This window comes from Cervus canadensis, chromosome 5, assembly GCF_019320065.1.
Source record: "Cervus canadensis isolate Bull #8, Minnesota chromosome 5, ASM1932006v1, whole genome shotgun sequence".
In the NCBI taxonomy this organism is placed as follows: Eukaryota; Metazoa; Chordata; class Mammalia; order Artiodactyla; family Cervidae; genus Cervus; species Cervus canadensis.
Genome location: NC_057390.1, coordinates 65,171,015 through 65,187,873, shown reverse-complemented (window position 1 = coordinate 65,187,873; position 16,859 = coordinate 65,171,015). Strand labels below are relative to the sequence as shown.

The 16,859-nt window shown below is 39.4% G+C and overlaps 1 protein-coding gene across 4 annotated transcripts in view; it reads right to left on the bottom strand.

Moving 5' to 3' along the window:
* Window positions 1-2,640: 2,640 nt before the first annotated feature.
* The window catches only part of C5H2orf42 (chromosome 5 C2orf42 homolog), a 37,482-nt gene continuing 23,263 nt past the window's right edge, over window positions 2,641-16,859 (bottom strand). For all 4 annotated transcript variants that reach the window (XM_043468956.1, XM_043468954.1, XM_043468953.1 and 1 more), the window contains 4 exons: window positions 13,745-13,852; window positions 11,769-11,869; window positions 10,315-10,477; window positions 2,641-3,784 (listed from right to left, as the gene is read on the bottom strand). In XM_043468956.1, the coding sequence (XP_043324891.1) occupies window positions 3,576-3,784; window positions 10,315-10,477; window positions 11,769-11,869; window positions 13,745-13,852 (581 nt within the window). In that variant the 3' untranslated portion in view covers window positions 2,641-3,575. The remainder of the gene's footprint in view (window positions 3,785-10,314; window positions 10,478-11,768; window positions 11,870-13,744; window positions 13,853-16,859) is intronic.

The following is a 16,859-nucleotide window of genomic DNA, read 5'->3' as shown; positions in this document are numbered from 1 at the left end:
ATAAGGAATGCCAGGAAATATCATGACATGGGCCAGAGGAAAAGTAGGAAATCAGAATCTATAAGATTAAAAAAAAAGGGGGGGGGGGACTACGTTGAGTTAAGCAGGTTCATCTTGGGAAATTCGCCGCCAAAATAGACACAGGGCTGTTCTCTGTGACTGACTTTTCTGTGTTGTCTGTGACTTTTGGCTGAGAGAGTCCATTCATTCAAAGGGCTGGAGGAGGGCAGCCCCTGCCCATTCATTCCCTCACCTTCAGTGGATAAAGCAGGAGTTCCCTGATTTCTAGTGGAGGGCAAATCTTGGCCTGTTTCTGACATAGGAGACCTGGCAGTGATAGAGGAGTTCCTCTGGGATGACATATACAGGTTGCACTCTGTAAGTGGCCTGGCATGGGGGCTGGTGTGGATGCCTGTGTATGGACATGTGGGCTGGAGGGAAAAGGAAGTGATTGGCTGACCAGACACAACAGTAATCAGTGAGAGAAGAGGGGGACCTTTCCCCCAGAAAGTCACAGAGCTGATGACCTCTGGTACCTTGAGAGAACCAGATGGCAGGCCTACAGAACTTCCCTTAGACGGGTGGTTCTTAGAGTCAGATTTTCTGAAGGTCTCTGAGTGCCCTGTCATGCCTCTGAATAGTAGCAAGCTGTTGAGATGCTAGCAATTTTGGTAAAGGCAGATGTGAACCACAGTGTCCTGGGTGTAGGAGTAGCAAGTAGTTCTCACCATGCCCACTGTGTTAGGGGCCTGGCGGTGTTGCCTGAAGGAGGAGTTAGGATGCCCATCAGTATACACTCAGTCTGAAGATGGTCAGTCTGTGCAGTAGGCAGCAGGCTGTGTGGACATGGGAAGGTTTTGCACTGCCCACTCCAGAATACAAACAGTGGCTGCAGCATGCAAAGGCAGCAGATGGGCAGCCCTCAAAGAGCTGGGAGAGTCCAACAATTAATGGAGGAGGCGTGCAGCAGATGGTACAGGAGGGAGTGTGTATGGGTGGGTGCAGGGTTTGAAGAGCACTGGACTGCTGGGAGTATCTAGGCCCATTCTACTCTTGCAGTGAGGGGCACGTCTGAAATGAGGTCACTGCTGATGGTGTCCCAAAGGTATTTGGATGCTGGGAGTGGGTGCAGCAACCCTACTGGTACTCTTAGGACTGTGCTCAACCTGGTAGAGAAGGTGTCAATGTAACTCTGAACCCATGCCAGATTTTGATGGACTGTGTTGATGGGCCAGGGGGGTCCTGGGTGAACACCCCAGCACTGGAAGGGGGGGCCTCTTTGGGTAAATTATTTGCCCTGGCTATGTTCTAATGGCCTCCAAGGTTGGAGTCAAGTACTGCTAGACTGAGCCAGGATTTGCCTCTCACAGGTTTAGCTTGATAAAAAAACTGTGACTGATGTCCCCAAAGACTGAAGGACTTAGAATAGGCCAGCCACTGTGTTTCCATGGGTATTTTTACTTTTCAGGCAGGCACTCTGCCTCACCTAGTTATAATGTCTCCTCTTCTCTATACTTATCCAAACCCTTCCTATCCTTTTTTATTTTGTCCACGTGGCAGGGTTTGCGGGATCTTACTTCCCTGACCAGGAATCAAACCCGTGTCCCCTGCAATGGAACCATGGAACACCAGGGAATTCCCCTTTTCCTCTCCTTTAAATCTCAGCACAAAGTCTAATTCTCCCTGGACCTCTGGGTTCTCCTCAAGGATCTTCCTCATTGTCTGAAGCACTTGAGAACTCTCCACACAAGCCAGCCCCTCAGTTGTAGAGGACAAACAACCCTTCATTTGCCTACCCATCTCCTTCATGTAGGGGGCACAGGTCCTTCTTTTAACAAAAATGCTCACAGACCTGTCTCCCACCTCAATTAGGTCCATCAGACCTTTGTTTGGGGATTTTGGACTTTGTACTTTCGAGTTGAGCAGAGGAGTCAGTCCTGCTCTAGAGCAGAAGTGAAAGCCATAGTTTCAGGTGCATTTATTGTTGTTGTTCAGTCACTAAGTCTTTTCCGACCCTTTGTGACCCCATAGGCTGCAGCACGCCAGGCTCTCCTGTCCTTCACCATCTCCTGGAGTTTGCTCAAATTCATGTCCATTGAGTTGGTGATGTTATCTTAGCATCTAATCCTTTGCCACCCCCTTCTTTTGCCTTCAGTCTTTCCCAGCATCAAGGTCTTTTCCAGTGAGTCAGTTCTTCACATCAGGTAGCCAAAGTACGGAGCTCCAGCTTTCAGCACCAGTACTTCCAATGAATATTCAGGATTGATTTCCTTTAGGATTGATTGATCTCTTTGCTGTACAGAATGTGTTAGGAGCCAGATAGCCTACCAGAAGGAGCTGCTCTGTGTTGATAGTAATGAAGCCTCAGGAGAGGTAGAGATGGGTCAGATGGACCCTGGCTGCAGGGGTTCTGAGGCCTAACCACACCCCTGCTTCACCCAAGGATAGCTGTCTAGCCCTGTTTTAGTGTCCATGAACCAGTCATTCATTCCTATTTTTGCCTGAGCTGGTTAGAGTTGGCTTTTTGTTATGTGCAGTCAAAACTGCCTACCTATACACTTTTCTCGTCTTCCAAAGATAATGAATTAAGAAGAATTTATAAAGCAAGATGATAAAGTGGAAAGAACATGCACTTTGGAATAAAATGAAACATTTTTAATGCTATTTCCAGTATGATACTTAATCTCAGAGAGACTGTTTAACTTTATAAAAGAAGGAGTGGTGGCTAAACTCAAATAATGATGAGGACTAAATAAGAAAAATGATTAAGTGAGATTGGAAATGAAAATGCCTGGGATGTAATAGGCAAATAGGAAATGTTCCATTCTCTTCTTTTCTCCTTAAAGGCAGGCTTCTATTCTGTGACTTTCAGTATCTCCATTCTGTGATCAATGAATTAAAAAACAGAAATTGAATTTTACCACCTGTTAAGCTTTTTGGAGAGTAAAGAAGGAAGTAAAAATCAAGTGAACAAGCAATTACAAGCATTAGTTTGAAACGTCAATCAATATTGCCTTGACACCTGAATCTCTTTTTCCTGGTTCACTATCACCTAATTCTCCCAAAAGGTTTATAATTTTATAATTAGACCAACACAAGATATAATTTATAAAAACTAGTGACACTGTGCATTATTTGAGAAGAGAATAAAAGGATATGATTGGAACTCTGTCAGGATGATCTTCAACATTTTGCCCTAACCAAGGTATTAATTTTCCAACATGTTAGTATAAGGTGGAGTGCTGCTGACTTCTTAGAGAATTAGGAAAAGGTTGAAACAAACTCTAAAGGTGAGTCCTTCAGGAAGGTAAGTGAGCTGGTTTTCTTTTTGTTTCTCTAAAAACTCTACCCAGGAATATCATCCAAGTTAAATGAAGGCTATACACAGCAGCACCAAAAGGGCTATTTACAAGAAGAGTTTTTCTTCAAAAGAATTCACTTGAATGCACTGAGAAGCTGCATCTTAGCTAAGAGTAGTTCACTAAGGAACAGAGCCATCTAAGTATCTAACTAGTATTTAAAGTTGTCAAAGGGTGGGGATGTGCAAATTTAGCAGCAAGACTCTTTGTTTTGCTTCAAGGGAAAGTGATGGTGGTCAGAGGCGCCAGTTCCAAGGGCTGGTCCAAGGGCGGCCGCTGGTCCTGGTACTCTGCCACATGCCCGTTGCGGTGATGCCCGTACTCAAACTTGATTCGAAGTTCACCGATCTTGGACTGGGGCAGAATATCTGGGATCCACTCGATGATGAAAGGTGTTGGCTCCTTTTGATCTGGGGAAGTGTTGCCTGAAGAGAAAAAAGAAAAAAGAATTGATTAGTACAATTCCAAAATAAATTTGCACAAATTTTAAAAGCACAAAGAAGTTAAAAAAAAAAAAACCTATATGAGAAGAAAAAAAAGGGGGTGGGGCAACAAGAAGAATCAAGGGAAGGGAAAAGTGATTACTGCTTTATCTATCCAAAACTGTCTGGCATTGTCAAATAAAATAAGACCCAGCCTTTATGAAAATAGGGCCAAAAGAATCATAAGGAGAGGCCAGGCTAAGAGGAAAAGACAGCTGGATGAGATGAAAAGGGAGACTAGCAAGAAAAGTTCAAGTTTCAAGGAAACCAGAAAGAAACAACTAAAATCCACATAGTTCTAACATATATTACAAATCCATAATAACCACCAGAGTGTTGTACTGGCATATATCTAGACAGACGAAAAGACAAAAAAGAAAGATCCAAAATGGATACAAAAAGAAGAGGAATTGAAGATAAGGCCAAAATGCTATTTTCAATTAGTGTAAGAAATACAAGTAAGTGTTTCTTATAACAAATGGGGTGCATCAACTACATAATTATCTGGAAGAAACTAAAAGATGACAGAATCTTACTTTGTAACTTACATCAAGATAAAGTCCAGAATATTAAAGATTTAAATGTGAAAAACTCAGGTTAAAGAATGCTCTTGAATAAATATAAAGTACTAGCAGAATTAAAAACAAGCATATGGTATCACCTCAAAAACATGGAGACAATAAACATAGAAAACATAGTCCGTTTAGCAAAAAACAGAAAAAACAAAAAGACAGGGGGCTTTCCTGGTGGCTCAGTGGTAAAGATTCTGCCTGCCAACGCTGGAAACACGGGTTCAGTCCCTGATCTGAGAAGATACCCTGTGCTGAGGACCAACAACGCCCATGAGCCGTAACTATTGAGCCTGTGCTCTAAGCCAGACAGCCGCAACTACTGAAGCCTGTGCACCCTAGTGCCCATGCGCTGCAACAAGAGAAGCCACTGCAATAAGTCTGCACAGGGGAACTGGAGAGTAGCCCCTGCTTGCCGCAACTAGAGAAAAGCCTGTGCCGCAAAGAAGACCCAGCACAGCCAAAAATAATAAATAATAATAATAAAAAAGCAAGACGACAGAAGACTAACTATATTAATACCAGTAAAGGGGATATATTAAAATCAGAGAAAAATAAAAAACAATATAATACTGATAAGATTCAATAAGAACAAAGTGTCACAAAAAAGTTAAAAGGATGGCAATCATTAGAAAAATGTAAAACAAAAGAAAGCCAGTGTCACTGTTGTAATATTGAATAAAGACAAATTAAGGGCAAATGTTATTTTTAAATTGATGAACTGTTAATATAGGCTGAATCTATATTCTCTAAAATTTCTCCCTAATATTATTGTATCCTCCCAAAATTCATAAATTGAAAAACCTAATCCCCAATGTGACAGTACTTGGAAGCAGGGCCTTTGGAAGGTGATTAGGTCATGAGGGAAGAGCCCTGATGAGTGAGATTGAATGCCCTCATTTAAGACCCCAGAGACATCTATGCCCTTTCTGAAATGTGATGACACAAAGAGAAGGCTGCTGATGGCTATCTTTGAACCAGGATGCAGGCCCTCATCAGACATTGAATCTGTAGGAATCTTGGACTTCCCACCCTGCAGAATTGTGAGAAATAAATCTCTATTGTTTATAAGTCACCCAGTTTACAGTATTGTTACAGCAGTCCAAATGGATTAAGATAATATATTTACATTGACATCTGTCAAAAGCTCTAATGTACCAAAAAAACATTGCATTACAATACTTGAAGGCTTTTGCAGTATCAGAAGACATTTAGAGAAACAAAACTGTAGTAGGAAATTGTATTACAGCTCTGCTTATCTAAGTTTTATAAATCTTAAAGCTATACAAGATTTTATATTGGATAAATAATAACACATTTGCTAGCACAAATTCATATCATGAATTAGGTTAGTGAGAAAATATTTTTAAATTCCTTTAAAAAAATTGAAAAGGCACATCTTCTGAACTCAAAAAAATAAAAGTAGGAATGGATACTTAAGAATATAAAAATCAAAAGCCTCAACCAAATAGAAATTTTAAATACAAAGTATTGGGAACACAGAAACTAAACTATGATTATAGGCTATTTAGATATTAATAATAAGAACCTTAAATGTTCCTATTATCAAACATGAATTTTAAAAATTAACTGATAATTCCAAAAGGTATAAAAATTTAAAAGTTCCAAAAACTGTTAGAAAAAGTTTTTAAAGAGTTCGGAATGTTTAACAGACAAAAGTGGAAAACAGTCCAAAACATACAAATTATTTTCTTTCTTTTTTTTTTTCAGTTCTACCACTTTATTGCTACCAGCCCATCTCCCTCCACCCTCATGCACACATGCTCAGTCATGTAACCCCGTGGACTGCAGCCCGCCAGGCTCCTCCGTCCATGGACTTTCCCAGGCAAGAATACTGGAGTGGGTTGCCATTTCCTTCTCCTACAAATAATTTTCTATATAACTATTACCAAGACCCAAAAAAGATAGCCTCCAAAAAAGAAATTGTAGGCAATTAATACTTATGAATAGATAATAAAAAATCCTAAATAAAGTATTAGCAAATAGAATCTACATATATATTAAAAGAAAAAAGACCACGTAGGATTTATTCCAGAAATGTAAGATTATTTCAATATTAGAAATTGATTCCTAAAATTCATATTGTACACCAACTATACTTAAATTTCACTGCACTTGGGTCAGTAGAGTTTATCTTTAGAGGTTTCTCAAAAGATGGTAAAAAGGTATTTAAAAAAATTCAATTCCAGGGAGCTGCCTGGTGGTCTAGTGGTTAGGATTCAGCACTTTCACTGCTGTGGCCCAGGTTCAATTCCTGGTTGGTGAACTCCTGCAAGCTGTGTGGCAAGGCCAAAAATTAAATGAATAAATAATTAAATAATTATAATTAAAAAAACACTATATTACAAATCAGTTATAGCTCCTAATAAAAATAACTTAATAAACTAAGAATATGATATGCTATTAAAATAAAAAATTTTATCTGAAATTAATAATCAATAGTTCATTATTTACTAGTGAAACTTAGAGCAGCTTTTTCCAGAAATGGATTCTATATGAAATACTAATGGCATTCCCCTGAAAAGAGTTCACTGGTCAAATAAATTGGGGAAAATTTAAGTTACATAAAGTTCAATACAAATCTTTATTTCAGGATTTTTTAATATGCAAATTTATAGGATGAGTTGCTAAGAGAGATACATTATATTGTAAGACATTATTCACTACTGCCTCCCTACTCCAATTGTAACATTTTCTGAGATCTGAGTGTATCTTACAACTAGGGAAGTTTTCATGTGGCAAAATTTCCTTTCCCACCAAAAAAGTTATTACAAAGTTGACTGAACATCTTACATTCAAGGGTCTTCAAATCAAAAAAGTACAGTATGTAGCATTTTCAAACTTATCAGATCATGGAACACTTTTTTCAGAGAATATTTATCACTATCTCTTCTTCAAGACAGTTGGAAAATGCTATGCTGGGGGAGTTGAACTATAGTAAAAACAATAATTTTACTGTAATAAAATGAAAATCCACAGCTGCTAGCTTTACTATTATTCATTGTTGCTCTTGAAGTTGTAGGTAATTTAATAAGAAAGACAATGGTATAAACATTTGATAGAAAATAAATTTATCATCACTTTTCAAGTGATATAATTAATTTTCCAGAAACCAACAGGTAAACAACTATCATCACTAATAGGAACTCATTAAGGACAGCAATTTGATACTAATTATATCAAAATCTCACATCCATACATGACCATTGGAAAAACCATAGCCTTGACCAGACGGACCTTTGTTGGCAAAGTAATGTCTCTGCTTTTTATATGCTATCTAGGACTCTGGGAGTTTGTGATGGACAGGGAGGCCTGGTGTGCTGCGATTCATGGGGTCACAGAGTTGGACATGACTGAGCGACTGAACTAAACTGAACTGATACCAAAATCTGGAGAAGGGCATGGCAACCCACTCCAGTATTCTTGCCTGGAGAATCCCATGGACAGAGGAGCCTGGCAGGTTACACAGTCTCTGGGTTTGCAAAGAGTCACACGACTGAAGTGACTTAGCATGCATGCATACCAAAATCAAGAGCTTCCCATACACTGGGAGTAACAAGTTAGACACATGATAAACATCTTACTCACAAGAGTAGCCAAAAATATATTTCACAGGAGTTTGACAAAATAATTACAGATTCTAAATTTCTCCATGACATAGTTCACTGCCCTCAAAGTGCTTATAGCCTAGTTAGTGGAAAGACAGGTGAATGAGTACTGGATGGCGAGGAGTAAAGGCTCTAATTGCCTGGGGTTGAAGATCAGCTCTACCACTTCACTAGCTGTGTAACTCTGGGCAGGTTACTGTACTTATCTTCACCTCGATTTATTCATCTGTAAATGGGGATCACAGTATCTACCCCTGAGTAGGCTGATGAGCATTAAATGAATTAATCTATGTAAAGCACTTAAAATAACAGCAAGCACAGAGCTCATTAAGTGCATTTTGTTGCAGGTGTCATTATTATTAAAATACCTCAGTTAAAAATAGACAAAGCAAAAGCAATTCATCAAGTACAAATGACTAATTGAAAATTTTACTCTCATTAATATTTGAGGGTAATGTAAATTAAAAGAATGATAGGATATTTTTGCCTATCAGATCAACAAAGATTAAAAAAGAGAAACTCTTTCATACATGGTTAGCAGGAGTAAACTGTAGAATTAGTAACATCTTTCTGGAGAGCAGTGTGACAAAAAAAATCAAAAGTCAAAAAAAAAAAAAATCAAAAGTCCTAAAAATGTAAATAAACTGTGACTCTCCAATTTCACTTTTCCTTTTTTTTAAATAATTTTATTTATTTCTGGTTGCACTGCATCTTTGTTGCTGTGCAAGGGCTTTCTCTAGTTGTGGTGAATGGGGACCACTCTCCAGCTGTGGTTCCTGGGCCTCTCATTGTTGTGGCTTCTCTTGTTGCAGAGCTCAGGCTCTGAAGTGCGGGCTCAGTAGTTGTGGCACCTAGTCTTAGTTGCTCCGAGGCATGTGGAATCTTCCCAGACCAGGAATCGAACCTGTGTCCCCTGCATTGGCAGGTGGGTTCTTTTCCACTGTGTCACCAGGGAAGTCCTCCAATTTAACTTTTAAGAATTTATCCCCCAAAATATCCTAAATAAGTTAGGAAATAAGGCCATAAAAGGTTTTTCTAAAAGGAAGTTAATTATAAAAGGAAGCATTGTTTATAATAGCAAAAAGTTTGATATAACTTAAACTCGGGGTTGATCAGAGTGAGATAACTTAATGAATGAATTTTATGCAGCTCTTTAAAAATGTCATATTCACAATAGCCAAAAGATCAAGCAATCCAAGTATCTGGACAGATGAATGGATACACAAAGTGTAGTCTATACATATAATGAAACATTTCTCAGCCTTAGAAAGAAAATTTGACATATGCTACAACATGGATGAACATTGAAGACATTATGGTACATGAAATAAACCAGTAACAAAAGGACAAAAATTGTATGATTATAATTCAAGTAATCAAATTCATATAGACAGAAAGTGGAATGGTAACTTGGGTTGGGGAGGCAGGAATGCGGATTAGTATTTAATGGGTACAGTTTCAGTTGAGGAAGATGAAAATTGGAGATGAATGGTAGTGATGGTTGCATAACAATGCCAAAGCTCTTTATGGCAGAAAAATTTTATGCTTAAAAATGGTTAAAATGTTAAGTTGTATATTATATATGTTTTATAATAATAAAAAAAGTCTAAAATAATGTTGAAGACAGACATGGAAAGTTGTTCATGATATATTTTTAAGTGGAAAAAGCTATTTAGATATGATACCATGTTTCAGAAACTCTTTCTATGCACAGAAAAAAAAAAGAGTGTACACCAAAATCTTAATGGTGATGTCATCTATGGTGGGTGGGATTGTGCTGTGTGCTAAGTCACTTCAGTCATGTCCAACTCTTTGGTACCCCATGGACAGAGGACCCTGGTGGGCTTTTCCTGCAGCCTGCCAGGCTCCTCTGTCCATAGGATTCTCCAGACAAGAACACTGGAGTGGGTTGCCATTTCCTCCTCCAGGGGATCTTCCTGTCTTCTCTCTTACGTCTCCTGCATCGGCAGGCGGGTTCTTTACCACTAGTGCCACTTGGGAAGCATGGTGGGTGGCATTATCAGTGGTTTTTATTTTTCTTTATGCTCTATAGTGAAATCTATGATTTCCGTATAATGAACAGGGATTACTTCTCTAATTTTATTTTAAAAGCAGTGGCTCAAATGAAACAAAACACCTTACCCCATGACTGCCTTTACAAAATGTATGAATGTGTCTTCTTTGCTTAAGGTCAAGACTCAAAGTCCAGGACAGCATAATGCACACAGGTGACCTTCAAAGGAAGGTGTGCTATTGAAACCACCAATTTACTTACCAACTTTGAGAAAAGTTTTTAGTTCCAAGGGTCGCAGCACTGGTTGCTTTTCTATACGACCGTAGGTTTCTGCTATGCTCTCTACTTCTACTTTAGGACATTTAAACAGCTCATAGGTCCCATCTCGGTTCTGGATAAAACTCCGGGTGATTTCCAAAGGCATCTGGATATGGAGACAATACCAAGAAAGGTGAGAAAGAAAAACCTTTACAAGTAGACGAACACTGGATGACAGTAGGTTTTATTCACTCTTTCAAGTACACTCAAAAGTTTTCCTTGTATTTTCAAGTAAATTTTTTCAACAATTCTGCCTTTTCTCCTATATATTGTTCATGGCTTCCCTTTTTTTCTATAATTTGAACTCCTGCCAAACCCTAGTGAACTGAACCCCTAATACCTTCATGGCTACATAACTGCTGCTGGCACAGATCTGCTCTAAAGTCATTTTATTCCTTCCTCACTGCTCTGCTGGCAGCAGTCTCCTAAAAACTACACCAACACCTACAGCTCATGTTTTGTGTGCTTCCACCGTCCCTGGCACTGAGTCAGACAAAGCCTGGACCGAATTTTATCTTTGCCACTAAACAGCAGGCTGCAAAATACAGTCCATACCAAGTCATGGCTGTGAGCTGGAATGGGGTGATACAGGTAAGTGATGCGCAACAGACAGAGGCTCAGCAATTTGACTTTACTCCGCGTTGTTTCAGTGCCTCCCTGCACATCATGTTTTCTGTCTGTGACATCCTGCATTTAAAGAAGTTCCTCCATTGTCTTTAGGGCTAACGTAAGTCTTCCCTAGTGCTCACATGTAAGTTCTACAGATACCAATTTATTATTTTTCTGAACATAACAATGCCTTGCAGTCAAGCTAATCTTAATGTATTAAATCACATGATGTTGAGTTTTCCACAATATTTCATTATCATAGGAAGGGAAAATCCTCAAGATTTTAGGATCTGCTTGAAAAAAATGTTTAAAAATGTCTACTACTATCTCTGTAAAAAGGAACACAAACTAAGAATCATTTCTCTAATGAGAACTCAGTTGCAGTTTGGAGAAGAACACTAAATTGTGCTGGACCTACTGACTTCACAAGTAGCACATCATCTCAAATTATACATATACTTCCCAGGTGCCTGCCAGTTTATTTAGGGCTCACCACAGATAGGAGGGGAGCATTATCTAATTTACAAGAAAAAGCATCCTTGTTTTCTCATCCCAAAGGCAAAGAAAAAAGGATGTTCCAATTTAAAAAAGAGTACAACCTCAAGTTCCAGTGAATACCTATTAAAATCAGAGTTGGAACCATAAAGTCACGAATGTTCCTGAATAATCTCTTAGGATAAACAAGAGGAATTCTCTGTAGTGTCCGTAACTCAACGAGCTGGTGCTTCCTGCTTGCTTCTCCCTCTTCCCCACTCTGCCCTCCCAGTGTTGTAGAAATCAGCTCTTACCTCCGGGGTGTCTAAGATTTGTTTAACCTGCAGGATATTCGTGATATGCCAGGTATACTTGGAAAAGGTTCCCAGTGGCAAGGCATCTTTGCGAACAAAAGCTTTAAGGCAAAAAAGGGGACAAAATTAGACTACTGAAAATAATAGCATTACCTGTGCTCTTTCACTGAATTTGTCATGTTAGTTTCTAGAGAGTTCAGTGAAGTGATATTTGTGCCTTATAGAATCTTGCCCTCTAAAAAAGAAATCCTGGGCTTTCCTGGTGGCTCAGTGGTAAAGAATCTGCCTGCCAATGCAGGAGACATGGGTTCGATCCCTGGTCCCAGAAGATCCCACATGCTCTGGAGCAACTAAGCTCGTGTGCCGCAACTACTGAGCCTATGCTCTAGAGCCTGGGAGCTGCAACTACTGGAGCCCGAGCACTCTGGAGCCCATGGTCAGCAACAAGGGAAGCCACTGCTATGAGAAGCCTGTACAACGTAACTAGAGAGTAGACCCCACTCTCTCCACAACTAGAGAAAAGCCCACAGGCAGCAAGGAAGAGCCAGCACAGCCAAAAATAAATAAATAAAATTAAAAAAAAAAAAAGAAATCCTACGTTTTCTTTTTTGGCTGTGCTGCATGACTTGCAGGCTCTTAGTTAACTGACCAGGGGTCAAACCCAGGCCCTGGCACTGAAATCACTGAGTCCTAATCACTGGACAGCCAGGGAAATCCCCAAAAAAGGAATTCTAGAAGCAAGTCTATAAGCAGGGTTTTGCAAAATGTGGTGAACCAAATGATATGGATTTTTGCTATATGAAGCCTCTGATGCTTCCTTGAGATGCTAATTTTGGGCATCTTAGAAACTTCTTTCTTTGTTTCATAAAACTACAGACACAAGACTCCATTATAAAACAGCTTCTTACAACTTTAGATACGTCAGAGGTCAAATCAGAGTCCTTAAAATAATTACATGGAGTTTAAACCTTGCTCATGTGGTTGCCAATCTATTACCCTGCCTCCCGATTATAAAGGAGTTCCACTGAAGGGCCTAAAAATATCTAAAGGATGGGTTAAAATTAATATATTAGACCTAAAGTGTAAACGGGAAGAAAAATAAATAAATAAAAATAAACGGGAAGAATCAACATTGTCTCAAACATTAGAGAGATAAGGCATAAAGATGGGAGATTTTTATGGCCCTAAACAGAGTGATTCAGTTTGTACCATTTAAAGTGAAAGTGAAAGTGTTAGTTACTGTCGTGTCCAATTCTGTGATCCCGTGGACTATATCCTGCCAGGCTGCTCTGTTTATGGAATTCTCCAGAATTAAACTTCGGTCCCTATTATATCATCAAATAACAATTTACTGAAGAAATAGCTATGATTTCCAGCTATAGACACTCTTGGGCTATTTGCCCCTGAGCAATCTTTTCTTCCTCCTTTTGTCTCCCTCATTTTCCTGTACTACTTAATAAGTATCTTGAGATCTCTAGTAGAAAGATATTATATAAAATCAAGAAATAAGTACCAGAATACTGTAATGGTAAAATGTACCAAGCCTGAGAATCACTCCAGAAAGAAAATCTCCCTTCATCAAAAATCAGGAATCTTGAAAAACAAGTTTTAGTGTTTGACACATACTGTAATATGCTTCCAAGAAGCCAGCCCAAATAACAACGGGAGCTTGCAATGCTTTTGTTGAAACTGGCTCATATCTAGAAAATACCGAACTTCTTGGTGGGCACCTTCATTGCCCTTCATTGGTGGTTCACTTATCAAGTTTGTACTTTCTGAATTTTTTCATCAACTCTTACTAGAATAAGCATGAGGCTTTTGAAGTGTGTGATCATTATTCTAAGAGCTGATGGGCTAAGGCTTCATGCTCTGAGCATGTAACTAGAAGACCTAATCCTGAAAATCCTGCAGTTTTTCCAAACATAATTCTGTAAGGTCCAAACATCTACGGCTATTCCTAAAGAAACATCTTCTACCTGTGGTAGAGTTGGGAAGCCGTTTCTTTGCGCTGCCGATGGATATTCTCTGTTGCAGGGCATCAAAAAAGGACTGAGGAATGTGGAAAACCAGTGGCTCTGGTTTGCCTACAGGAAATAAGAAGAATTCATTTAAAGAAACACAAGTGGGCTTTCTGGTGTGCAGAGAAAAGTGGAGGAAATGGAACTGATGTGCAGTAATAACTAAAAATAGCACAGAGATTTCTTTACACAGAGGCAAGAACCAGCTTTGATGGACCTTTGTGAGTCTAGCACTGTCACTTGCCCTAATCCTGATCCCCTGCAATTATAACCAATTCTTGTCATCTACCAAAAATAACTTTTCTAGTCCTCAATTTTGTAAACACCACCACAGCACAGACTTCTCCCTTTGAAGAGGACATGAAATGAGATGAGAACATTGAAGCTGAGTTGAGAAGGTAAACTTGATTCACTCCTGCTCACTCTCCCAGGCACTTGCTGCTTGCATTCACGCTCTCAGATGGCCAGAACTGTGAATGCCAGAGACTGCAAAGTTAGGACATGTTATCCAATAAGCATCAGTCTTCTCTCTGATCTGAAGGTAGGAAAACTGTTTGAAAATACTTAACAAACTTCTTTTAAAAACTTGCAAAACACTAGGTCAACAAAACGTCAATAGAAAGTGTGTTCAGGTTGAAAAAATTCAGAGGTTTTCTTACTAACTCTGCCCAAGGGTCAAGCTCCAACAGAGCAAAAACATCCAGAACCAAGTCGATTAATAGGTAACTTCCACCTCCCTGGATGCAAATTAAAGAGCAGTTCTTAAAGACAGTTCAGATACCTCTTTTGAAATAAAGATCAAACCAAGAAAAATAAAAGGTTTCCTGGAATTTCATATTAAGATTTTACATCCTTTCAATTGATTTTACCTGCTTAATTGAATGTAGAATGTCAATAACAAAACTGTCATTGCTTTTGAGCCACTATAATATTAATACAGGGGCTTCCCTGCTGGCTCAGATGGTAAAGAATCTGCCTGCAACTCGGGAGACCTGGGTTCAATCCCTGGGAAGATCCCCTGGAGGAGGGAATGGCTGTCACTTCAGTATTCTTACCTGGAGAATTCCATGGGCAGAGGAGGCTGGTGGGCTACAGTCCTTGGGGTCACAAAAAAGTTGGACACGACTGAACGACTAACACACTTTTGAATATTAATATATATGTAGTTGATTTGATTTTGTTTTTAGCCATGTGGCATGACTTGCAGGATCTTACGTCCCCAACCGGGACTGAACCTTCGCCCTCAGCAGTCAAAGTGTGAAGTCCTGACCACTGGACCACCAAGGAATTCCCATACAGACAGTTTAGAGAAGTCACTGAAGAAAGGAATTTTAAAGTCTTTCATCTTGAAATTAGATTATAGGCTACATGCAGAGACTCTAAAAGTGCTAACTCACCAGAACTCAGCTGATGGGATTCTAGGGTTTAGGTTTATAAATTAATCTTGAAGAACCCTTGTAAAAGACACAGAATCACAGTGCTGGAGGGTGACTTTGACAAGGGTGGTGGTAACAGAGATGGTGAGAGAGGGTGGTATAAGGAATGGGATGAAAAAGGGCCATAGTTTATAGCTTACATTATTGTCAATGTTCTATTTTATGTTTTGGGAGGTAGGTTAGTAGGTATTTATTATATTATTTTAAACAATATATAAATAAATGAAATTTTAAAAGAAAGAAAAATAGACTCTTTTTTTAACCTTCCCTAGTTTTTTTTTTTTTTTTTTTAAATGATCTTCTATCGTGGCAGCATGCAGAATCTTTAGTTGCAGCATGTGGGATCTAGTTCCCTGACCAGGGATCAAACCCAGGCCCCCTGCACTGGGACTGTGTAGTCTTAGCCACTAGATCACCAGGGAAATCCCTAAACTTCCCTAGTTTATTTTGTTTTTCTAAAAGTAACTTGTAAAATTCTGTTACTGAATAAATTTTATTTATTCTGAACCAAGGTAAATAAAACTAAGCATGTATTTCAACATCTCCATTCTTGCTCCTCTCTTCACCATGAAGCCACAACTGCTCCAACCCTTCAACTCAGCTCCTCCTACTGAGTGTCCGCTGTTGGGCTACTATTCCCTTTGGGGTGCTTTGTATTTAAAATGATTTTCATAAATTTCAACATATTCAGCAAAGAACATCAAAGTGTTGTGAGGTTTGTAAATAATGCCATGAGGAGTGTTTGAAGACCTGAGATGTATCACTTGGAAAAGAGAAGACCTGTCATGCAGGCCAATGGGTGTGTGCGGCAGCAGGGACTGTTACTTTAAAACAGGAACAGACTTACTCCATGTGGCTGGAGCACAGACTAAAACCAACAGAAGTATTATTAGCAAACATTTCCACTTAGTATGAGGAAGACCTTCCTCACAGCTCTCACTGTCCAACAATGTTATGAGCTGCCTCAGAAAGGAGTGAGCTGTTCACCACTGCACAAAACCTGAAAACCGTCCATCAAGGATGCTTTTCAGGCAATGGGCAAGCCCTGGTGGATGGTCCACTTCTGAAATTGCTGAGGTTCTATGAGGCTATCATGATCAACCCGAATCCAGCTTGTGTTCTCCAACCTTCCTTAGCATATCTGTGCTATGTACTGCGCTTAGTCGCTCAGTCATGTCTGACTCTTTTCGACCCCATGGACTGTAGCCCACCAGGCTCCTCTGACCATGAGGATTCTCCAGGCAAGAATGCTGGAGTGGGTTGCCACGCCCTCCTCCAGAGGATCTTCCCAATCCAGGGATCAAACCCAGGTATCCTGCATTGCAGGCAGATTCTTTACCATCTGAGCCACCAGGGAAGCCCTTAGCATATCCATGTAATTTTATATAACTATCTTAGTCTCACATGTTTAGATTTTTTTCCATACTTTTTTCCTCCCATGCTTTAAGTTTGAGGGTTTAGAATGACCTTCTAAGGCTTGTTATCTCCCTCATCAAATATACACCCACGCACACCCTAAGACCAAGGCTGTCTACTTTTACTTATTATTTGCTGTGGTTTATCTTTTCCATCACCAAATTCAATTTTGTTCGTCCTGCATTTTAATTATGTGATTATTCCTTTATTTCATTTAGATT